The sequence below is a fragment of the Tupaia chinensis genome, unplaced genomic scaffold (assembly GCF_000334495.1).
Source record: "Tupaia chinensis unplaced genomic scaffold, TupChi_1.0 Scaffold144336_1, whole genome shotgun sequence".
Classification (NCBI taxonomy): domain Eukaryota; kingdom Metazoa; phylum Chordata; class Mammalia; order Scandentia; family Tupaiidae; genus Tupaia; species Tupaia belangeri.
The window spans coordinates 1,472,260-1,496,886 of NW_006204194.1; the positions used below are offsets into that span (position 1 = coordinate 1,472,260).

The 24,627-nt window shown below is 43.2% G+C and overlaps 2 protein-coding genes and 1 pseudogene across 2 annotated transcripts; all 3 read left to right on the plus strand.

Moving 5' to 3' along the window:
* Positions 1-62: 62 nt before the first annotated feature.
* On the plus strand, positions 63-20,778 carry DUXA (double homeobox A). Its single transcript, XM_006166797.3, has 5 exons — positions 63-721; positions 14,499-14,653; positions 15,812-15,926; positions 18,169-18,314; positions 20,421-20,778. Exons 2-5 carry the CDS (start codon positions 14,501-14,503, stop codon positions 20,508-20,510), a joined length of 504 nt encoding a protein of 167 aa, XP_006166859.1. The 5' UTR covers positions 63-721; positions 14,499-14,500; the 3' UTR covers positions 20,511-20,778.
* LOC102490468 (trafficking protein particle complex subunit 2-like) lies at positions 1,646-2,289 on the plus strand (annotated as a pseudogene).
* A 2,115-nt stretch (positions 20,779-22,893) lies between the features above and the next one.
* ZIM3 (zinc finger imprinted 3) lies at positions 22,894-23,847 on the plus strand. Its single transcript, XM_027767633.1, is given in 4 exon segments — positions 22,894-22,917; positions 23,028-23,166; positions 23,169-23,402; positions 23,405-23,847. Coding segments are annotated over 4 exon segments (840 nt in total).
* Positions 23,848-24,627: the final 780 nt, after the last annotated feature.

The window sequence follows — 24,627 nt, forward strand, 5'->3', positions numbered from 1 at the left end:
CGCCCGCGGCGCCGGGCGCCGCCCTTGGCGACTGCCGGGCTGAAAGGCGGGTGAGGCCGCGGCCGGCGGGCGACCAGGAAACGCCAGTGTAGGACGTCCGGGACCACAAAGGCGCAGAAGGCGTTCTGTCTAGGGATTCTCGCCACTCGGCGCGAACTAGAGGCCTAAACGCCGCACTCGGGTCCCAGGAACAGCGGCAAATGGCGTCGGCCGCGATCAACCCGGAAGTCCCGCCCGAAAGGCCCCTCTCGTGGCCGCCATTGGCCCAGCTCCCGCCGCACGCGCAGCGCACGGCCTTCTGGGTGGTGTAGTTTCCTCGCGCTCTCGCACAACGCGGCGGGCGCCTCACGCGGCGTTTCCTGGGTTTGGAAGTTCCCGGGCGCCCCTCAGACCCGACTGTCTACGGTGGGCGTAGCTCGCGGGGGCCAGGGGGCGGGTAGGGGTAAGACTGTCTGCTCTTGGCCTGGGAAATCGAGGCTCAGAAGGCAGGGACGTCTGGACCGGGTTGCGGCCTGTGCAGAGGCGCCCTTCGAAGTAAATCCGCACCGAGTCACTTTCTGGGTGAACCGAGGAAAAGTAGCCTAATAACCGGCCAGAGGAGGGCGCCGGAAGTCCCGGCCAACGTGGACGCTCACCCTTCCCGTCTGGGCATCCACACGTGGCACGGACTTCTGAGTCGCGGAAGTAGACGCGAACGTGCGAGCACCTGCTTACTCCTGAGGTAGGGGAGCCTGCGGGTGAAGGAAGCTTGAGGGATGCTCGGGACTCCAGCCTCGTGCACGGACCCTGGACTGTGAGATCACAAAGTGGGGGCCAGCAGATGGCGTAAAGGTTACGTCGCTGGACTTCCATGTAGTCAACCACAGTTTGAGTCCCAGACCGAGCAGCTTAAAACACACTGGGTGCGTGTGCGTGGGTTTCCAAATTTCCAAGAGGAGACTGAAGAGAAGGGATTTCGGCGTGGCTGTTTTCTCTCTCTTGTGTGTCTTTCTTGGTGGTCGCATGCACTTCTAGAAAAAATTAAAATCTCTTTCCAGTCGGCAGGTGGCGTGGTGTTTAAGGACGCTGGACTCCCTCATGGTCAACTGGCATTAGAATCCTGAACCTGGCGGCTTGCTTTCTTACTTCCCTTCTTTCTCTCACTCTGTTCCTCTCTGGCCGAATTTAAATAAATACAATTAATAAAAAGAAAAAAACTTTTTAAAAAAAGGTTTTTTTTTAGAAATTTTTGCTATAGGGCGTGTGCACTCACCAGAACGACAGAGACAGAGAGATAGAAAGCGAGAAATCAACCCTGGGGGCGGGGGTGGTGGTGGTGGGGGGATCTCCACACCGCAATTCCTTCTCCTCCATTCTCCCCCGGGATCTTGGGTACACATGTACATGCACCTGTGTGAGTTTAAGCCACCAGGTCCAGGACTCCAGCTGCAGTCGACTATATGGGAGTCCAGCGACATAGCCATTACGCCAACTGCTGGTCCCGAAAAAACTCTTAAAAAAAAAAAAGAAGTCAACTGTTCAGTTAATTTACCAACGAACATTGGGAGACTGTTCAGACCTGGATATGTGAACTTGAGAGTTGTTAGTTTACACTGTTATTTCGGGGCATGGTACTGATTGAGAACATCAAGTGTAGATGGCGTGAAGACACAGTACGAATCTGGACTGTTCGGGAGTCTTGGCTGATGTTGTGGAGGCAAGTCTCCAGGCAGGAACTGACTGGGCGTTTCCGTTGCGGGCGTTTTGCGGCAGGAGCCATGTAGCGAAGACAGTATCTAGAAGCTACTACTTTGTAATTGTTGCCTACCATGATAATCCAGTTTTTGAAATGGAGTTTTTGCCAGCTGGGGAAGCAGAATCCAAAGATGATCATTGTCATCTGAATGAACTCATAGCTCATGCTGCTCTGGACCTTGTAAACAAGAACATATGGCTGTCGAACAACATGTACTTGAAATCTGTGGACAAGTTGAATGAGTGGTTTGTGTCTGTGTTTGTCACTGCAGGACATATGAGATTCAGTATGCTACATGATATAAGGCAAGAAGATGGAATAAAGAACTTCTTTACTGAGGTCTACGACTTATATAAAAGGTTGCAATGAAACCATTTTATGAACCGAATTCTATTCGATCAAGCACATTTGACAGAAAAGTTCAGTTTCTTGGGAAGAAACACCTTTTAAGCTGAATTCATATAAATTCCAAAATAAGTCTATGGCACCACAATGGAGTATACTCAGGAATGTATACATTGTTTGTAACTTGATTAAATAGCCTGGAAACCCCCCCCCCCAAAAAAAAAAAAAAGACACAGTATGAGCCTGGAGCAATTCCATATTGTTAAGTGGTTGATGACAAGAAAGCAACAAACTCAGGAGATATGATAGTCCTCATTGGCGCATAAATTAAATACTCTTGGAGGTCACCATTACTGATTTTTCTTGCTGTGGAACTCAAAATGTATCTTCCATAAGGTGATGATGCATGGGCCATTGAAAAATGGAATCAGGGTATGCAGAAAATTAGATGGAGAGATTTATTTTTTAAATAATTATTTTATTTAACTTTATTTCTTTTAATTTGATGAGAGAGGGACAGAGTGAGAGAGAGGGAAAGTGAGAAAGCAAGCTGCCAGGTCCAGGGCTTGAACTGCTCCATGTGAGAGTCCGGTGTCCTTAGCCACCACATCACTTGCTGGCCCTGAGATTAATTTTTTTTAAAGATGAGAATTAAGTGTAGTGGCAGCTAGTTATTTTGGTCAACAAAGGAAGAGTATTATCAGGGTCCTTCAGAGAAATAGAACAATAGGTCATAATTTTTTTTTTTTATAGTTTTTTTTTTTTTGGAGAGATTTTCACTGTAGGGCGCGTGCGCTCGCCAGACAGACAGAGAGAGACATAGAGACAGAAAGCGAGAAATCACCCCCCAGGGGGAATGGTCACGTCGCAATCCCTTCTCCTCCATTCTCCTCTCGGGATCTTGGGCACGCACGCACACACGCCCGGCGTGAGTTTTAAGCCACTGGGTCCGGGACGCGAACCATGGTCGACTACGTGGGAGTCCAGCGACATAGCCATTACGCTAACTGCTGGTTCCCAATAGGTCATAATTTTATACACACAGTAATATGTGTGTGTGTATGTAGAGAGATTTATTTCAGTGAATAGGCTTATGTGATTGTGAGGGTTGGCAAGCCCCAGATCCATAGGGTAGAGGTTGGGTCATCAGGCTGAAGACCTGGCCAAGAGCTGATGGTGTAGTCAGGAGAGAATTTCTTTCCTAGGGAGATCCCTCAGTTTTGTCCTTAATGCCTTCCAACTGATTGGATAAGACCCACCCACATTATCAAAATAAATATATTTACTGATTGTAGGTATTATCCATATCTATAAAACACCTTCACAGCAACACCTAGAACACTATTTGATTAAATAATTGGGTAGTGTAGCCCACCTAAGTTTATCCCTTTAGTTAGTAATCCTACACTACTCTTTGTCATATTAAACCATTCTTCCCCCCCCCTTTTTTTTTTAATTGCCAGAGGCTGAGTCCACTCACCAGAGAGAGAGAGAAAGAGAGAGGAGAGAGAAGTACTCCCCAAGAGGGTGTGGTCACTCCACAATCCCTTCTCCATTCTCTATCCTGTTGGGATTTGGGACAGGCATGTACCTACACCCAGTATATTCTTCAAGCTGCCAGGGTTAAGACTGAAATTACAGTCAGCCTGTGGGATCCAGCTCTCTTAACCAGTAGGCCATGGGACTGGTGTTTAAACCATTCTTAACTGCCAAATAAAAGACAATTTAAAAGGCATATATTGGCGATGGGGCAGCAGGTGGATTCTCATATGGCTGGATTCCCACATGGCTGAAGGTGTGCTGAGTCCCAGACAGTGGCTTGAAACTCATGCCTGGTACATGTATGTATGTGTGCCCAAAATCCCAGTGGGAGAATGGAGAAGGATTTGTGGCATGGCCATCCCCCTCGGGGGTGATTTCTCACTTTTCCTCCCTCTATTTCTGTCTCTCTCTGGTGAGTGCATGTGCTCTATAGCAACAACCTTAAAAAAAATTATTTTTTGGGGGGGGCAGCAGGTGCATGGAGGTTAAGACGGTTGGATCCCACATGGGTGACTATGTGGCTATTCAAGTCTTGGAACTGGCAGTTTGAAAACACATTGGGTTCATGTGTATGCATGCCCCAAATTGTGAGAGGATAATGGAGAAGGTAATGGGGTATAGCCATCCCCTCTGTGGGGTGATTTCTCCCTTCTCCTTTTTTTCTCTCATTCTCTCTCCAGTGAGTGCACATGTCCTATAACAAAAACAAAACAAAACAAAACAAAACATATTTCTGCCTAGCCAGGTGAAATCAGATTTAAACACAACTCCATTCTTTTCTTGCTACAGTGATTTTCTTTTTCTTTCTTTCTTTTAGAAGTTTTTGCCTTCAGGTCAGGTACATTCACTGGAGAGAGAGAGAGACAGACAAAGAAAGAGACAGTGAGAAGGAAGGTGAGAAATCCCCCCCCCCAGGGTGGATGGCAATACTGCAATCCCCTTCTCGTCTAGTCTCCTCCCAGGATCATGGGCACGCACGCACACATGCCTGCAATGATTTAGAACCCACCAGGCCCAGGACTTGAACCATTGTTGGCTATGTGGGAGTCCAGTGGCATAACCACTAATCTCTGGCCCCACTACAGTGATTTTCAGTGGAACTCTAGGAATTGATTTGAAACTACAAGTTTTTGTTATAGAGTGCATGCACTCTCCAGAGGGAGAGAGACAAAGTGAGAAATCATCTCTTAGGGAGGATGGCAATGCCTCAGTCCTGCCCTTCATTATCTCACCATTTTGGGCACGCACACACACGCACCTGATGTGTTTTACAAGGCACCGAGTCTGGGACTCAAATCACAAAGTCAGTCATGGGGGATCCAGCTGCCTTAACCACCATGCCACTGGCTGGCCCTGAAACTATAGTTCTGCTTTAAAAGAATATTGCATTCAAGTATTATTTGTCTTTTATTTTTAATTAAAATACTGAGTTTATTTCACATGTATATTTTTGTCTCCCCCCCCATTTCCATGTCTGACCACCACTACTACTGTGTCCTATCATAACATTCCACACACACTTAAAACCAAGCAAAGGGTGGAATTTCATCCTTAAAAACTAAATAGGCATTTTGGACAACACATTCTTGGTAATAGAGCCTGGACAATGTTTATTAAACATGGTAGGGGAAGTTCTCACTCTGCATTATAAACAGGACAGCCATATATAAACTGTTACAGAAATGAAATAAGGCAGAAAATTTTTTTCTTCTTTTTTTCCAGAGAGGTTTTGCTATAGGGAACATGCGCTCACCAGAAAGACAGAGACAGAGAGACAGAAACTGAGAGATCACCCCCCCCCAGATGGGATGGCCATGCCACAATCTCTTCACCATTCTCCTCTCGGGATCTTGGGCACACATTCACACACGCCTGGTGTGAGTTTAAGCCACCAGGTCTGGGACTCAAACTGTGGTTGACTACATGGAAGTCCGGCGACATAGCCATTATGCAACTGTTGGTCCCTAAACTATTTTCTTAAAGAGACTTCCTACATGTCAGAGATCTTAAATAGCCTGGTCAATCATCTGGAAGCAGTTTTTCACGTAATTGGCTTCCACGTTGGGAAGAGAGCCACCTTTTTCTATAACTTGCTTGCATTTTTGCTTTAGAAGATTTTTCCTGTCTTTTTTTGTTTGTTTGTTTGTTTTTTTAATGACTCTTGACCTTTTGATCTTAGTTTTGATGGTCTTGAGTCTTTTCCATTATGGTTTGATTTTTGAACATTTTTGCCAGGAGTATCTTGTATAGATTTATTCACTGGAGCTTTTTCTTCTGTTTCCTCATCTTCAAAATGATCACCGTTGGGGCCAGCAGGTGGCGTGGTGGTTAAGGACACTTGACTCCCACATGGCCAATTGCGGTTTGAGTCCTGGACCTGGCGGCTTGCTTTCTCTCTCTCTCTCTCTCTCTCTCTCACTCTGTCTCTCCCTGGTCAAATTAAAATAAATAAAGTTAAATAAAATAATTATTTAAAAAAATTATCATCATCATCATCTTCATTGTCATCATCATCTTCGTTAGCAGCAAGTCTTTTTTCTGTGGAACCTTGCCACCACCTCCAGGGGCAGATTGCTTTCCAGATATACTTAGCTGGCTGGCCCTGAAACTATAGTTCTGCTTTAAAAGAATATTGCATTCCAGTATTATTTGTCTTTTATTTTTAATTAAAATACTGAGTTTATTTCACATGTATATTTTTGTCTCCCCACCATTTCCATGTCTGACCACCACTACTACTGTGTCCTATCATAACATTCCACACACACTTAAAACCAAGCAAAGGGTGGAATTTCATCCTTAAAAACTAAATAGGCATTTTGGACAACACATTCTTGGTAATAGAGCCTGGACAATGTTTATTAAACATGGTAGGGGAAGTTCTCACTCTGCATTATAAACAGGACAGCCATATATAAACTGTTACAGAAATGAAATAAGGCAGAAAATTTTTTTCTTCTTTTTTTCCAGAGAGGTTTTGCTATAGGGAACATGCGCTCACCAGAAAGACAGAGACAGAGAGACAGAAACTGAGAGATCACCCCCCCCCAGATGGGATGGCCATGCCACAATCTCTTCACCATTCTCCTCTCGGGATCTTGGGCACACATTCACACACGCCTGGTGTGAGTTTAAGCCACCAGGTCTGGGACTCAAACTGTGGTTGACTACATGGAAGTCCGGCGACATAGCCATTATGCAACTGTTGGTCCCTAAACTATTTTCTTAAAGAGACTTCCTACATGTCAGAGATCTTAAATAGCCTGGTCAATCATCTGGAAGCAGTTTTTCACGTAATTGGCTTCCACGTTGGGAAGAGAGCCACCTTTTTCTATAACTTGCTTGCATTTTTGCTTTAGAAGATTTTTCCTGTCTTTTTTTGTTTGTTTGTTTGTTTTTTTAATGACTCTTGACCTTTTGATCTTAGTTTTGATGGTCTTGAGTCTTTTCCATTATGGTTTGATTTTTGAACATTTTTGCCAGGAGTATCTTGTATAGATTTATTCACTGGAGCTTTTTCTTCTGTTTCCTCATCTTCAAAATGATCACCGTTGGGGCCAGCAGGTGGCGTGGTGGTTAAGGACACTTGACTCCCACATGGCCAATTGCGGTTTGAGTCCTGGACCTGGCGGCTTGCTTTCTCTCTCTCTCTCTCTCTCTCTCTCACTCTGTCTCTCCCTGGTCAAATTAAAATAAATAAAGTTAAATAAAATAATTATTTAAAAAAATTATCACCATTATCATCATCATCATCTTCATTGTCATCATCATCTTCGTTAGCAGCAAGTCTTTTTTCTGTGGAACCTTGCCACCACCTCCAGGGGCAGATTGCTTTCCAGATATACTTAGAGTTTCATGTCCTCTTCTTCCATAGCCACTAAGTCCTATCCACTAATATGCACAGGCCCTGAATCACACTGCAACCTTAAAACCACAGTTGGTGTTATTTCAAAGCCCCCAACAGAAACCATTGGCTATGGAGACATTTTCAGTGTTGCCAGTGTTACTTTAATTGGATTGCCTACAAAGTGATGATCTTTGTCAGCCGTTAGTTCACACTGAAAAGATAGTTCTGGGGCCTTCGGGGACTCGTGTCCATCAAATCTTCTATGGGGTGGTGGAATGCATTTAGGTGGGTGAGAAGTAAGATGAAGGTAAATGACTATAGCTGAAAACAGTTGTGTGGGACTGAATCACTCCAGGTTATTATTTATCTGAATCATGGATTTTTTTTTTTTTTTTTTTTTTTTTTTCTGAAGGACTGATGTACTCACTAGAAAGACAGAGATAGAGGACAGAAAGCAAGAAATCACCCCCCGGGGGGATGGCCACACCACAATCCCTTCTCCATTCTCCTCTTGGGATTTTGGGCACATGTGTACACACATGCACCTGGCGTGAGTTCGAGCCACCGGTCTGGGACTTGAAGTGGAGTCAACTACGTGGGAGTCCAGTAACGTACCAATTGTGCCATCTGCAGGTTCCCTCACACTTATCTTGATAATAAGTAAAAAGAACACTTTTGGGGGCTAGCAAGTGGCTTGGTGGTTAAGGATGCTGGATTCCCACATGGCTGACCGCAGTTTGAGTCCTGGACCTGGCAGCTTGCTTTCTCACTTTCTCTCTCTCTCTCTTATTGTGTCCCTCTCTGGTCAAATTTAAATAAATAAATAAATAAATAATAAATAAAGTCAAATAAAAGAACACTTTTAATGTATCTTTTTTTCTTTAAAAAAAGTGTATCTTTTTTCTTTTAAAAAATATGTTGCCAAAAGAAGCAACAGTTGGTGTAATGGCTATGTCGCTGGACTCCCATGTAGTTGACCGTGGTTCAAGTCCTGGACCTGGTGACTTAAACTCACGCCAGACTCGTGTGCGTGCATGCCCAAGATACTAGAGGAGAATGGAGGAGAAGGGATTGTGGCATGGCCATTCCCCCTTGGGGGTGATTTCTCGCTTCCTGTCTCTCTATCTCTCTCTGTCTTTCTGCCGAGCACATGTGCCCTATAGCAAAAACTTCTCCAAAAAAAAAAAAAGTGTTGCCGGAGGGACCAGCAGATGGTGTAATGATTATATTGCTGGACTCTCACATGTAGTCAACCGAGGTTTGAGTCCCAGACCTGGTGGTTTAAAACTCATGCTAGACGTGTACCCAAGATCCCAAGAGAAGACTGAAGGAGAATGGATTGGGTGTGGACATCCTCCTTGGGGGGGGTGATTTCTCGCTTTCTGTCTCTGTCTCTCCAGCGAGTGCACACACCCTATAGCAAAAATCTCTCTTAAAAAAATGTTGCCAGATGGCGTATGCAGTTACCTGGGAGAGAGAGAAAGACACATCCCAGCCTAGGGAATGGTCTTGCTTCAATCCCTTCTCCATGTCTTCCTCCTTTCAGAATTTTGTTCAGGATTTTGGGCATACATACACACATGTCTGGAGTACCTCTGAAGCCATAGGTCCAAGACTCAAGTTGCAGAGTTGGCGACGTTGGATCCATCCACCTTAACTTGCACACTGTGAGCTGGCCCCGATGTACTATTCTCTTTTGCCACTTCAAAAGATAAGTGAAGGGACCAGCAGTTAGTGTAATGGCTATGTCGCTGAACTCTCATGTAGTCAACTGTGGTTCAAGTCTCAGACGCGGTGGCTTAAACTCACACTGGGCGCGTGTGCGTGCGTGCCCAAGATCGTGAGAGGAGAATGGAGGAGAAGGGATTGTGGCATGGCCATCCCCTCTGGGGGGTGTTTTCTTGCTTTCTATCTCTCTGTCTCTCTCTATCTTTCTGGCAAGCACACACGCCCTATAGCAAAAACCTCTTCGAAAAAAAAAAAAAGATAAGTGAAGAGCATGAAAAAGCAATTAAAACATATGTCCATATATATGACGTATATATAATAAACATTGAGAACAAGATATGTAAATACAGCAGTACTCAAAAATATTTAGATGTAGCAGTTGGTATAAATTAATATGTTATTAATTCACTATCAATTGAACAAAAGGAATCCTATGTTCTTCCTAGATTGTAATGTTTTTAAGAAATAATGGAACTGGGATCACATGACATAATGGTTTCATCACTGAACTCACGTGGTCGACTGAAGTTCGCATTCTGGACCTAATGGCTTGAAACTCATGCCATGTGCATATGCGCCTAACTCCTGAGAGAAGAATGGAGGAGAAGGGATTGCAGCGTGGCCAGCCCTCCTGGGGGATGATTTCTTGCCTTCTGTCTCTCTGTCTCTCTCTGTCTCTCCAGTGAGCACATATGCCCCACAGCAAAAAAAAAAAAAGATGTCCTAAAAAATAATGGAATTAATCAAGGTGGAGCTAGAGAATAACCAGAATGATTAAATAAATGGGTGGGGCTATGTTTTAAAACCTGGGTTAATCATATAAAACCCGACCTTCATGATGACATTTGTCTCTTTGACCCACACTTGGCCACCAACAATTGCTTACGACATGGCCCAGAACAACTCTTCGAAGCGTAAGTTCTCACTACATTTGACTGAGCTTTTTGTTGGCTTGGGGCTGAAAATCTTGTGAGCATATGAGAAGTGGTGGAAGTTGCATTTCTTAAACTTTTAAATTGTGCCAGGATAAAGGAAAGCCAGTTTTTCTGATGTGAAGTTTTGTGTTCATTTGACAAGACAAGTTTTTCTTCAGAAAGGAAGAGAGGAGGAAGAAGCAGATGGAAATAGGAGAGGGAGAGAGACCCACTGAAAGGCAGTGTGGGTGGAATCCAAAGTTCAGCAATTATTGTTTTGGAATTGAAGCAGTTTCCACATTTCTCTCTCTAGACTGAAATTTCCTCCTGAATTTGGAACTTGCCTATTTCACTGCCTACTTGTCTTTTTTTTGGGGTGGGGGGTTGGAGATTTTCACTATAGGGCGTGTGCGCTCGCCAGACAGACAGAGAGAGACATAGAGACAGAAAGCGAGAAATCACCCCCCAGGGGAGATGGTCACGCCACAATCCCTTCTCCTCCATTCTCCTCTCGGAATCTTGGGCACGCACGCACATGCGCGTGGTGTGAGTTTTAAGCCACCAGGTCTGGGATGCGAACCGCGGTTGACTACGTGGGAGTTCAGCGACATAGCCATTACGCTAACTGCTGGTTCCCACTGCCTACTTGTCTTGTATGAGCATCTATGCCTCAGCGTATCCCAAAACAAACTCCTGGCACACCCACACTATTCCTGTCACTGTTTTTTTCTCTAGCTCAAGCCTACCACCTGGAAAAAACCTTTGACTCCATATTTTTCCCCCTAACATCCATCTGATCAGGCTGGAAATTCTGTTGGCTTTACCTCCATGTATTCCAGGACTGTTTCTCGGTCTGTCCTGGCCACCATCAGGCTGGATTATTGCTGTATCCTCCTAACTGATCCCTTTGCTTCCACCCTGCCTGTGCCCCAGTCCATGCTCAGCACAGGGATGTTACTAGTTTGTATTAGATGATGTCATTTACCTCAGTGATGTCCCACAGGACTCAGAGTAAAAGGCACATGGCCCCATGTGCCCAGTGCCATCTGGCCCCCTGAAAAGTGTGTGATCTCTTCTGCGTCCCCTCGTTCCCTTTTCTGTGGACTTTCTGGCCTCCTTATCTTTATCTTGCCATAGGCCAGGCAGCCCTGCACTCAGGACCGTTTTACTACCCCAAAATACACTGTGCTTCCTAAATGCCAGCATTGCTCACTTCAAGGCTTCGTCCATGTCATTTTCTCAGGGAGCCTTTCCCTAAGTACTGCTCTTAGAAGTTGTGACTTCTCAGGGCCAGCAGGTCGCATAGTGCTTATACTGTTGGACTCCCACACGGCTGACCACAGTTCAAGTCCTGGATACAGTGGCTTGAAAATCACGTCAGGCACGTGTGCATGCATGTCCAAGATACTGGGAGGAGGATGGAGAAGGGATTATGACATGGCCATCCCCCCTGAGGGGTGATTTCTCACGTTCCCTCTCACTGTCTCTGTATCTCTCTCTGAAGAACACATGTGCCTTAAGGCAAAATCTCTAAAAAAAAATTGTGACCTCACCCTCTGCACACTCTCCTTCCTGTTTTATTTTTCTTTCCATGTAAATAGGAGAGGGCATCAGAAAGTTTGTGTGAATATGGAATTACAGCATGTGTTTATACCATCCTGCAGCCTAGAGGTTAAAGGAGAATCCCACATGGCCATCTGCAATTCGAATCCTGGCTCTGGTGGCTTGGAATACACCTGGTGCATGTGCATGTATACCTCTACCTCAAAAAATATATGAGTTTATTTTGGTACCAAAAAGAAAATTGAAATCCGGGACCAGAAGTTGCATAATGGCTATGTCTCTGGACTCCCTTGTGGCCGCAGTTCGAGTCCCGGACCCAGTCTATTCTCCTCTCAGGATCATGGGCACGTACGCACAAGCGCCTGGCATGAGTTTGAGCCACCGGGCCCAGGACTCGAACCATGGTTGATTTACATGGGAGTTCAGCGACATAGCCATTACGCTAACTACTGGTCCCATAGCGATAGACATTTAAGTTACTTCAACTGTTTGCTATTAAAAACAGCATTCTCCTAAATCTATCATAAAGATCTGTGCGAGAAATGGACTGCAGAATTGTAGTTCCTTACTTTACATATTTCATTGTGCATGGCCAGGTCCCCTCCCAGTGGATCTAGACTAAATTATGCTCCAACAAGCTCTGCTTTCACCATATAATGTCACATCTTACTGCCTACCCACCATCTGTCCCCTCTCCCATATACATACACACACACACACATTAAAATTTTACTATTATTGGGACCAGCCGTTAGCGTAATGACTATGTCGCTGGACTCCCACGTAGTCGACTACAGGTCGAGTCCTGGACATGGGGACTTAAACTCACGCTGGGCGCGTGTGCGTGCGTGCCCAAGATCCCAAGAGGAGAATGGAGGAGAAGGGATTGCAGCGTGGCCATCCCCCCTGGGGGGTGATGTCTCTCTTTCTGTCTCTCTCTTTCTCTCTGTCTGTCTGGCAAGTGCATGTGCCCTATGGCAAAAAAAAAAAAAAACTCTCAAAAAAAATTTTTTTATAGGGCACATGGTCTCACCAGAGAGAGGAAAAGTGCGAAAGCAGGCCTCTAGATCTGGGACTCAAACTGTGGTCAGCCGTGTGGGAGTCCAGTGCCTTAACTACCAAGCTACCTGTTGGCCTGCCCATGTATATTTTAGATAGCTTTCAAGTTATCCTCAAAATCCTATTGAGTTATTTTCCAAAGACCATAACCTCAGTCTAATCATGAAGAAAACAGATTAATCTTAATTGAGACTACAAAATACCTGACCAGCATTCCTCAAAACTGTCAAGGTTATCAAAAACAAAGTCTAAGACACCATTAGATCCAAAATGAGCCTAAGGAGACATAATGACTAAATGTAATATGGTGTCCCAGATGAGAGTTCAGACAGAAAAAAGATGTTAGGTAAAAACTAAAGAAAATTCTGGATAAAAGTATGAACTTGAGTTCTTAGTAATGAATGTATCAATATTGATTTATTGATTCATTTGTTTTGACAAGTATATATACCAATATAAAATGTATATGGAAGCTGGTGATATCCTGTACCAAGCACTGGCACATGAGGCTTTGGCCTGGAATGCATGGTTGTGTTTTCACAGTGACCTGATATCAAAGCCAGTGACTCTAGGTTTTCCACTTACCAGAACCGCACATGAGTCCCTTTTTGAAGAAATGTAAGAAAAAGAAAAGGAATCATTCTCAAGAAATGCAACTAATGGTCACAGCTTGAATCCCTGGAGTGCGATTGAGTGTCAGGCCCGTTTCAGACACTGTTTATTCTCCACTCAAGTAATGTGGTGTCTTTTCCTATTTGAAGAGTCTATTGAAAGTATGAAATTCCTTTTGATTAATTTTGTTCTCCCTGTCATGTTTAAAAATGTATCGGAAGGAGTTGTATCATAGCACAGTGGTAAAATGCCATGTTCTGCTAAGCTGACTCTCTTGGGAAGGTTTCAGATTCATGTCCAGAGACCTCCCTGAGAATACTATGTGTGTGGCTGCCTGCAATCCAGGGATGGCTGAAGCTGCGGGTGGATTGCAGTGTCAAGATACTGTTAGGGTACTGTCTCTCACTATGGAGGAAATAAATGAAAAAAAAATACTACACTGTTTTAGCTATTCTGTTATTGAGATCAGTGGGCCGAAATTAAATGAACATGTACCAAGAAATTTTGACTATAAAAACAGAAAGAGGCTTAACGGTGCCTGTGCCACAAACTCTTTATGTTTATGGGTTCAGGTATTCTTTGCCGTAATGACATATTACATGTATTTTTTAAAAGTTTATTGCCAGAATGCACACGTACTTACCAGAGAGACGGAAAGAGGGAGGAGGAGAAAGCGTCCCCAGTGGATCATGGCCATGCCACAGACCCTTTCTCTCCGGTCTCTACCCTGTGGAGATTTGGGGCCCATGAGCATGGCTACGTAGTGTGTTTTTTAAACCAGCAGGGCTGAGATACAAACTGTAGTTGGCCATGTGGGATCCTGGCTCCCTTAGCCACTAGATTATGGGGCTTGCCTTCCCTCACAGGCATTTTTAAAATTCATAATTGTTCCTGGTCCATACGAACTCATCAGTTTTCCATGGTTTTTGTAAAAAGGATTCTTACTCCAAAGTCATGGTCTTCAGGTCAGCTGGAGGAATAGAGAAAACAACCTTGGGTGTTCAAGGGCTCTGTAATTGGATGAGGGCATTTCTTCTCTGGAAGGTGCTGGTGGATTCCTACTGAAAAGAGGAAGTGAGAGACTAGCTTCAACTTGAAGTTTAGATATATAAGCTAACCTATTAGTGCTTCTTCTCTCCTAATCTTTCTGAAGAGATGGTAGTGACACATCATCGGCGCAGTCGCACCAGATTCACAGAAGATCAGTTGAAAGTCCTCATCAACACCTTTAACCAGAAGCCTTACCCTGGTTATGTGACCAAAAGAGAACTTGCTATAGAAACCAACACTGAAGAGTCAAGAATTCAGGTAAGTTACAACTTCTATATCTCCAAGACTAGAAATAGAAAGGAGAGAAAATGTTAAATGAGCATGTGCTTCCCACTGTGCTAAGGACTTTGTGTGGAGTATCTGGACTGATACACAGAGTAAACTCACGAAGATACTGCTCCTATCTCACTGTACAGATTGAGATACGGAAGATGAGCACTCACAAGGGTAGGGAACAGGGTGTAGGTGTGAAGACGTCAAAAATTTTGATATAAAACGTAATTAAATATGAGTTCATTTTTGGAGAAAAAATAAAATCCAAATAGTCTTTCCATAATAGTCTTTTCCCATGAAGACTCCTTGTATATTTTCAGAGACTAGGAAATACTTAAAAGCTTGTTTTTTATTGGTGTTGTTTTGTTTTGTTTTTGCTATAGGCTGCATGTGTTTCCTGGGGACGGGGGCGGGGGAGATGGAAAGAGAGAAAACACTCCCCCAGAGAGATGGCATGCTGCAATCTCCTCATCCATTCTCTTGGGACTTGGGGCATGCATGCACTTGTGTCTAGTATATTTTCCAAGCTGCTGGGTCCAGGACTGGAACTGTGCAGTTGGCCATGTGGGATCCAGCTGCCTAAATCACCATGCCACTTGGCTGGCCCTTAAATTTGTTTCTAAATGCATAGTAATTGCAGCAAGCTTTTTTACCAATTTAAGAAATAATATGAAGAGGGAACCAGCAGTTAGCGTAATGGCTATGTCGCTGGACTCCCACGTAGTCGACCGCGATTCGCGTCCCGACCCGGTGGCTTAAAACTCACTCCAGGTGCGTGTGTGTGCGTGCCCAAGATCCCGAGAGGAGAATGGAGAAGAAGGGATTGCGGCGTGACCACCCCTGGGGGGTGATTTCTCGCTTTCTGTCTCTAATGTCTCTCTCTCTCTGTCTGGCGAGCGCACGCGCCCTATAGCGAAAATCTCTCAAAAAAAAAAAAAAAGAAAAGAAAAGAAATAATATGAAGAGTAAATCACATTAGAACTAGATTGTGAAGATGCTTAGTGCCACGTCTTGATCAAAGACTTGGTAGGATGTGACAGGAGTCAGGAATAATTTTGGGCTTTAGCATAAAATGAATCACTCACTTTACAGAAAAGCAGTGATGGGGCTGAGATGAAATTAACATATTTAATTCTCACGTAGATTTGGTTTCAGAATCGAAGAGCTAGGCATCTACTCAAGAAGCAGCCAGACCGGGAGAAGGCTTTAGAATCAAGTGAAGTCCCTGGGCAACATCACCCTGCACAGCAGATTCGAGGTAAGCTCTGGTTCTGGTCCGGGTCTGACTGCCTCTCTACAGAAGGGCCAGTCACTGCTGGTAGCAGGAAGAACTTTTTCTCTCCTCTCTGCCTTCTATTTAGAGTCTTCTGTTGGCAAAGGGGTCAACATGGCCCCAGGAGTTCTTCTCTGACCTGTCCATGGACTCTGAGTTTTCACCTCCTTACCTTCTTCCATTGGATCCTGAAAGCCTGGATATAGAATCCTGGGTCTCCTCTAGAAACTTCTGTGTAGAATGTGCTGGGTCAAGGTCTAGGGTAAGAGGACAGGTTCCCAATTAAACGGCGATGAACAGATAATTTTGGACTCCTTATTTGAATACAATCATCCCCCTTATTGAGAGGGACATGTTTCAAGACTCCCTGCAGGGACATGGAGTTGAGAATAGCACTGAACCATATATCAATATATATTTTGTTTTTTATCTGATAACCAAGATGGTACTAAGTGACTAATGGTTGGGTAGGGTATACAGTGTGAACACACTGGACAAAGGAATGATTCATGTCCCAGGCAGAGGGAATGGAATGGCATGAAATTTTATCACACTACTCAGAATGGTGGACAATATAAAACTTATAAATGGTTTATTTTTGGAATTTTCTATTTAATGCTTTTTTTTAAAAAGAGATTTTTGCTATAGGATGCATGCACTCATTGGAGAGACAGAGACAGCAAGAAATCACCCCTGGGGGGATGGCCACATCATAGTCCCTTCTCCTCCATTCTCCTCACGGGATTTTGGGCACACAGACATATGCATCTTACATGAGTTTTAAGCTGCTGGGCGGATCTGGGACTCTAACCATGGTCAACTATGTGGGAGTCCAGTGATGTAACTATTACGTGTAGAATGTGCTGGGTCAAGGTCTAGGGTAAGAGGACAGGTTCCCAATTAAACGGCGATGAACAGATAATTTTGGACTCCTTATTTGAATACAATCATCCCCCTTATTGAGAGGGACATGTTTCAAGACTCCCTGCAGGGACATGGAGTTGAGAATAGCACTGAACCATATATCAATATATATTATGTTTTTTATCTGATAACCAAGATGGTACTAAGTGACTAATGGTTGGGTAGGGTATACAGTGTGAACACACTGGACAAAGGAATGATTCATGTCCCAGGCAGAGGGAATGGAATGGCATGAAATTTTATCACACTACTCAGAATGGTGGACAATATAAAACTTATAAATGGTTTATTTTTGGAATTTTCTATTTAATGCTTTTTTTTAAAAAGAGATTTTTGCTATAGGATGCATGCACTCATTGGAGAGACAGAGACAGCAAGAAATCACCCCTGGGGGGATGGCCACATCATAGTCCCTTCTCCTCCATTCTCCTCACGGGATTTTGGGCACACAGACATATGCATCTTACATGAGTTTTAAGCTGCTGGGCGGATCTGGGACTCTAACCATGGTCAACTATGTGGGAGTCCAGTGATGTAACTATTACACCATCCACTGGCCCCTCTATTTAATACTTTTAGAACATGGTTGGCAGAAGTAACTGAAACCACAGAAAACGAATCAAGGGATTAGGGGATATTACTGTATCAGGCCATTCAACCCCAAAAAGTTTTAGTGAAGATTCTCTAATGAGACTGTGCCAAAAGTAGAAATTAATGGCAAATTTAAAAACCTGGACTATGTGAACACAAAGGTAGAACGTTATCTGTCAATGTGTATGGTAAAATCTTCGACTGAACCAAATACAGTGTATCCACGATGGGAAAATTCATTTGGTACACGGTGATGATATACAGTGATTGAAGGTAAAAAAAAATTAAATAAATGAATCTATGGACTGTCTACTCCCCCCAAATTGAAAGACAGATGTACTGAAAACTTTGATCAAACACCTAAATGAATAACTGGAAAATGAAGTGCATACAAATACTGTTTTTTAAACCTTCTATGTACTGTTACTCAGGAAGCTACTGGCGAAGGTACCCACAACATGAGATTAAAAAAAAAAAAAAAAAACAAGAAAGAGGAGTCCAGAAAATGGGGACTCCAATACTGACAGGCATAGGGGTGACCCCAGGGTATCAACTGTATAGATCTTGATAGCATGGTCTTCAGGTACTTGGAGGCTCCAAGAGAAATGGCTCCTGGAAGACAGAAAGAGTAGAATGAATTTTGAGGGATAACTACTGCATGTAAACTGATCCCTGCAATGTCCCTTGATCCTCCATCTTATGTCTTCACTAGGTAATGAAGACAGACGGCATCGTACCAGCTATAGCTTCTCTCAGTTAGAAACTCTCAACAAGGCATTTATGAACAACCCTTACCCTGGGATTGATTCCAGAGAACAACTTGCCAAGGAAATTGGGGTTCCAGAGTCAAGAGTTCAAGTAAGTGATAAGGATTTTGACCACCTATCTCCTAGGCATGGAGACATCTAGAAGGGAAGCCACTCTGGTCATGGGCTTTTCCTCAACACACCAGGGACATTTATACTTCACTCCTGTTTTCTGCTTTGTAGGTTCTGTTCCCATATGCCCACATGACTCTCTCTCATTTCCTCCTAGTATCTTCTTTTTTTTTTTTTTTAAATTATGTAATTTCATTTATTTGAAGTGTCCAGAATAGGAAATCTATAGATATAAAATTTACCATAATGATTTCTGGGGCTGGAGTCGATGATGGTGATTGATCAAAAAGGAGCATGAGAATTTTTCTGGGATGAAGAGAATGCTCTAAAATGATTATGGTGACAGGTAATGGTTGAACAGTATGTCTGCTAAATTCATCCTATCTGTCATAATCAGTGTTTTACCCCTTGAACACTAAGCAGTATCTAGCACATGATATTTAGTAAGAATTTGTTGGGCTAGCTCCATGGTGAAGCAGTAATGCACTTCTCAGAGGAAGCTGCATTCCACATGGCAACTACCTTTCAAATCCCTGGCCTGGTCAGTCTGAAATATACCAGTGTGTGTGCAGATGCCCAAGACATGACAGTCTATAGAACTGGGTAAAGGGGATTGAAGTATGACCAGATCCCGTGGAGGGTGCTTTTTCTCTGTCTCTCACTGTCATATGTGCTCCTGTGCATTATCAACAATAAAGAAAAAAATTTAATTATTTAATTTAATTTATTTTAATTTGATCAGAAAGGGACAGAGTGATAGAGAGAGAAAGAAAATGAGAAAGCAAGCCACCAGGTCTGGGACTTGAACCATGGCTGGCAATGAGGGAGTCCAGCACCCTTAACTACCATGCCACCTGCCAGCCCCCCAAATTTTTTTAATTGTTGAGGGGCTTGATAGTGGTGCAGTGTTAAAACACAATGCTCCATGAGGCTTTTGCGCATGAGAGAGTTCTGGGCTTGTGACCAGAGACCTTCCTAAGTATGCTAGGGACACACGGTCAGGACCTGGCTAAGGCTGAAGCTGGGCTGCAGCATTGAGACCCCACTGGGTAACTCACCCTTTTCCTTTCATTGTACATTCATACCAAGCACTTACAATGTGCGAAGTACTGTTCTAGGTAGTGGTTCCTATACTTTGAATGTTCATCCCCTTCAAAACTCATGTTGAAATTTAATTGCTGTTGTAATTGTGTTAAAAGGTGGGGCATTTAAGAGATGATGAGGCCATTAGGTTAAAGCTTACATAAAATTGTATTATTATACATTATATTAGATATATGTGTAAAATATATTATATATTATATTTAAACATTAAAGTTTTATGTGCAGGGACCAGCAGTTGGCATGATGGCTATGTTGCTGGACTTCCATGTAGTTGACTGTGGTTCGAGTCCCAGACCCGGTGGCTTAAACTCATGCCTGGCATGGGTGCGTGCATGCCCAAGATCCCAAGAAGAGAATGGAGGAGAAGGGATTGCGGTGTGGCCATCCCCCCGGGGGGGTGATTTCTCGCTTTCTCTCTGTCTCTCTCTGTCTTTCTGGAGAGTGCATGTGCCCTATAGCAAAAACTCTTCAAAAAAAAAAGTTTTATGGGCATATATCCACATGATTTGTGGGGATAAGCAAGGAATAGAAATTAATTATGTCTTATGGTACACAAAATATCTTCTTAGAACACAGTACTTTATCCTGGCCTGGTCAGTCTGAAACATACCAGGTGTATGTGCAAATGGAAGTAAAATCAGCATTTTCCAGAGGAAGATGGAAGGAAGTTTCCAGATCTAGAGAAGAACCGCAATATGGGATGACATTTCAGGGGAGACCAGCACTTGTAATGAAGGAGATGGGTTTTCAGGACATGACACCTATCACCAGATTGCAAAGGAATTGGGTTTGAGGTTCAGGTTTTCAGTTTCAATTTCAGACCTGATAGACTTTGACAAATGTCATATGGAATGTCAATAATGATCTTGAGGTTAGGCCGTAAAAGAACTGCTAGTCCCTTCCCTTTATCTCAACAAGAAAAGCAATGGTGAGTTTTTGCATGATAGCTGTTTTTTTAATTATCTTTGTTTTATCCACTCAGATTTGGTTTCAAAATCGAAGATCTAGATTACATGTCCAGAGAAAAAGGGAACTTGAGTCCTTAGAACAAAGCGAGAGACAAGATCTCTGAGAGTTTGCGGTAACCAGACTGTTCCCACTTTGATTCACAAGAGGAGCCTCCTGGATGGCAAGTGCTTTTTCATAGTGGAGTTGACTGCTCCTCTTGGGAGGTGGAAGCCAAGTCCATTCAACTACCTTAGCAGGCTCTATAGAATCAGGAGATTGTTGGAACCATCGCCACCGTCCACCCAGAACCCTTTTTCATCTTACAAAGTTGAAACTATGCACCAATCATTACCTCCTCATTCATCCTTTCCCCCAGCTGGAAACCATTCCACTCTCCATCCCTATGAATTTGATTACTGTAGGTACCCCAAATAAGGGGACTTATACTATACTCGTCTTTCTGTGACAGGCTGATCTCACTGGGCATAATGTCCTTAAGGCTTATCGGTGATGTAGCACGTGTCAGACTTTCCTTTCTTCTTAAGACTGAGTAATATTGCACTGTATGTGAAAAGGTTAAAAGTCTCACAAGTGCTGGAAGTATTGGAAAGGGTTAACTCAGTGTCTCCGTGTCTCTGGGTTGACCCCGTGTTACACAGGGAGGCTCATTAAAACTCCCAGGTACTTCAGACAATCTTTATCCTCCTGCCCCTTTCTCCCCATGCTTGACCTCACCACAGATGGCCAGCTTGTTTTCCTGTTTCAACCTATAGACCTGGATACTGAAACCATGTCTTGCTGATGTTAGAACATCAGCAGTCTACCTAATATAAGGCGGATCAAAGTGGTCAGATAGGTCAACTGGAGATTGTAAAAGAGCAACAGACATCCTGTTCAAGAGTCACCCTAATTATCCAATCACAGCCTCTCCTTGCTTCCTTAAGTCCCAGTAGAAGCTCCTGGCTCCCACCCTTCAGGGCCGATGTAACTCTCTATATCCAGGCCTTTTCCTCCCTTTTGAAAATGAATAAATTCTTTTCTGCTTTCTCTCTGAGTTTGTGAATTCTTTCACAGCCCATAACCAAGGCCACCCTAACATTGACGAGATCCCCTAAAGTATGAATTTATAATATATAGTATATTTTTATATAATACAGTCCTGAACTGTAACCAGTTAAATTTTGTTTTTGTCCTGTTTCTGGTTGTTTTTTTTTTTTTTTTTTGTCCTGTTTCTGTTTTGTCCATCAGTTCTGATCACAGCAGGCAGGAACTTGCTGAATCGGTTCTGGTTCTGAGAGCTTCCAGATTTGCAAATAAATTTGATAGGTTGGCACTTGCTTAAGGTATTTCTTTCCTCCACTTCGAGGATGGCTCATAGGAAGCTGTCAGCCTTAACCTGCAGAATACACACCTCGGATTCTCCAGTTCATGACATGCATGGTCCAGGCTGCATCATCCGGTTATTCAATGAACATCTACAGTACGGTCGGTGTGACTTCCTTAATTTTAGATTCGGCATTGAAGAAAGAGGAGTCTTACTCCCAATGAACCTATACACTGTTGGGTAAAGATAGATAATAAACAGATGTTAAATCACAATTTACTGAGGGAGGGAAATGAAGGTGAATTTATTTCTTGCTTGGGCAACAGGGATCTGTAAGTAGAAAAACAGAGGCAGAATTTACATAGGGTTGTTGGAGAATATAGACACACAAAAAAAGGCTTTTAAAAAATTTAATAGGGAGATTTTTGCTATGAGGTGCATGTGCTCACCAGAGAGATAAAAATCAGATCATGTGACTCTAAATTCCAGATGGAATTTCTCTGCAGACTCTAAGACCATTGATTGAAGAAATCTTCTCCATTAGCATTAATCCCTCATCTTAATGCTTCTGAAAGATGATAAAGCAATTTTCCCACAGTAGCTCTTGCCTTGCCCCAATTTAAAAAGGGGAGCGGGTATGATGTCAAACATCCTTTTCATTTTACTTCCCAGTCATGGCCAATTTGTAGAGTAAGGCTGTAGTTTCTTTCTTCTCTTTTTCTTTCTTTCTTCTTTTCTTTTTAAGAGAGTTTTTGGCTATAGGGTGCATGTGCTAACTGGAGAGACAGAAAATGAGAAGTCATTCCCTGGGAGAGATGACCATGCTGCAATCCCTTCTCCTTTCTCCTTTTGGGATCTTGGGCATGCATGCACACGTGCTCAGCATGAGTTTTAAGCTGCCAGGTCTGGGACTTGAACCGTGGTCAACTACATGGGAGTCCAACAATGTAACCATTACACCATCTGCTAGTCCTGTGTTGGGTCATTTTCTGAATAACCATTTTTGGATGTGTCTAGGAGAAGGTCTGGCCAGTTGCAGACTAGCCCACATCTGGCCTAATCCTTCAGGATTCAGCTGGGTGCTCAGTTTTAGAAAGTCGCAATTCTATAGATGAGGGTCTGGCAGCAAGTCTTTAAACTCCAAACCCAGAGTAGGGTGGGACCTAACTGGCAAACTGGCTTCATGTTGAGAGTATCAGGGCAGCTGGTGAGTTCTGGAGCATGAACACTGCTTTAACGGCTGGGCTCTTCAAGGCTCTGTTCTACTTCTGTTGGTTCAATTTTTTTTTTCCCCAATAAGGCTTGTGCACTCACCAGAAAGACAGAGAGACATGTGAAAGAGCATTCAGTGAGAAGTGGAGGCTGAACAAACACCAGAAAACACACACAGAGGGAAAACTGTACAAGTGTGAGAAGTGTGGAAAAGCCTATAAGCAGAAGCCAAATCTCATTCAACACCAGAAAAACCCTATACATGTAAGATATGTGGGAAAGCCTTTTCCTGGAAATCAACCCACATTAATCATGAGAAAATTCATAATGCTAAGAAAGCCTATGAGTGTAATGCATGTGGGAAATTCTTCAAGCAGAATTCAACTCTCAATCAACATAAAAAAGTTCACACTGGACACAAGCCTTATAGATGTAATGACTGTGCAAAAGCTTTCATTTACAAATCAGATCTTGTGAAACACCGAGAACACACACAGGAGAGAAACCCTATAAATGTAGCCTATGTGAGAAGGTCTTCTCCCAGAAATCAAATGTGACTGATCATGAGAAAATTCATGCTGGGGAGAGAGTGTATGAGTGTAACCAATGTAGCAAAAACTTTATCCAGAAGAAAAACCTCATTCAACATTAAAAAGTCCATACTGGAAAAAAATCTTATGAGTGTAATAGATATGGGAAAGCTTTCTTTCGGAAACCAAACTTTTATATACATCAGAAAATTCACAGTGGAGAGAGGGCTTTTGGATGTAATGAATGTGGAAAATCCTTCAGTCAGAAGCAAGATCTCAGTTTGCATGAGAAAACCCACACTGGACAAAAACCTTATGAATGTTCTGAATTTGAGAAAGTATTTGCTGACAAATTGTATTTTGTTAGACACTAGAAAAGAATTCACAGCAGATAGAAAACCCCTGTACTTAAACAGATATGGGACTACCTTCACTGATAGGGCAGCCTGGAATTGTTGCCCAGGAATTCAGGAAATGGCCTGCAGTTTGAGACTGTCTCCCAGGGCAGTGAGGACTTACTATGTGAGGTATCCTTGGAAGGCTGGTTTGGCCTATTCATTCAGCAGATGATAATATTTTGTAAACCATGAACTCTTTCAGACATGTAGTAGTAAGTCAAACTCTTTCAAAGATGTAGTAATAAACCAAATGTGCCCCCAAACTCTCATGGAATTTTATCCTAGTGAATAACAGCCAGGAGTACCTATTCTTTTAAAAACCTAAATACGTAATAAAAATACTTACCTCCTTTCACTAATTGGGGGGGAGATAAACATAAGAAAATGATATAAAAACATAATGTTGCATCAATAACACGTTCCAGGAGAGAGCAGGTCATCTGGCTTCTGAGCGGTTACTCCATATTCCCAAGGACAAAAGAGAGAGTTAAAAATGGGTGATGTTGAGAAAGGCAAGATTTTCGTTCAGAAGTGTGCCCAGTGCCACACCGTGGAAAAGGGAGGCAAACACAAGACTGGCCCAAATATCCATGGTATATTTGGGCAGAAGACAGGTCAGACCCCTGGATTCTCTTACACAGATGCCAAGAAGAACAAAGCCATTACCTGGGGAAAGGATACTGTGATGGAGTATTTGGAGAATCCCAGAAAGTACATCCCTGGAACAAAAATGATCTTCACTGGCATTAAAAAGAAGTCCTAAAATGGTACCAGCAG

Bases quoted from the DNA above. Each gene is read 5' to 3' on its own strand.
- DUXA (XM_006166797.3), top strand. From the start codon at position 14,501: ATGGTAGTGACACATCATCGGCGCAGTCGCACCAGATTCACAGAAGAT. The intron at 15,927-18,168 runs GTAAGCTCTGGT...TGTCTTCACTAG, and splicing joins CCCTGCACAGCAGATTCGAG to GTAATGAAGACAGACGGCAT. The intron at 18,315-20,420 runs GTAAGTGATAAG...TTATCCACTCAG, and splicing joins TTCCAGAGTCAAGAGTTCAA to ATTTGGTTTCAAAATCGAAG.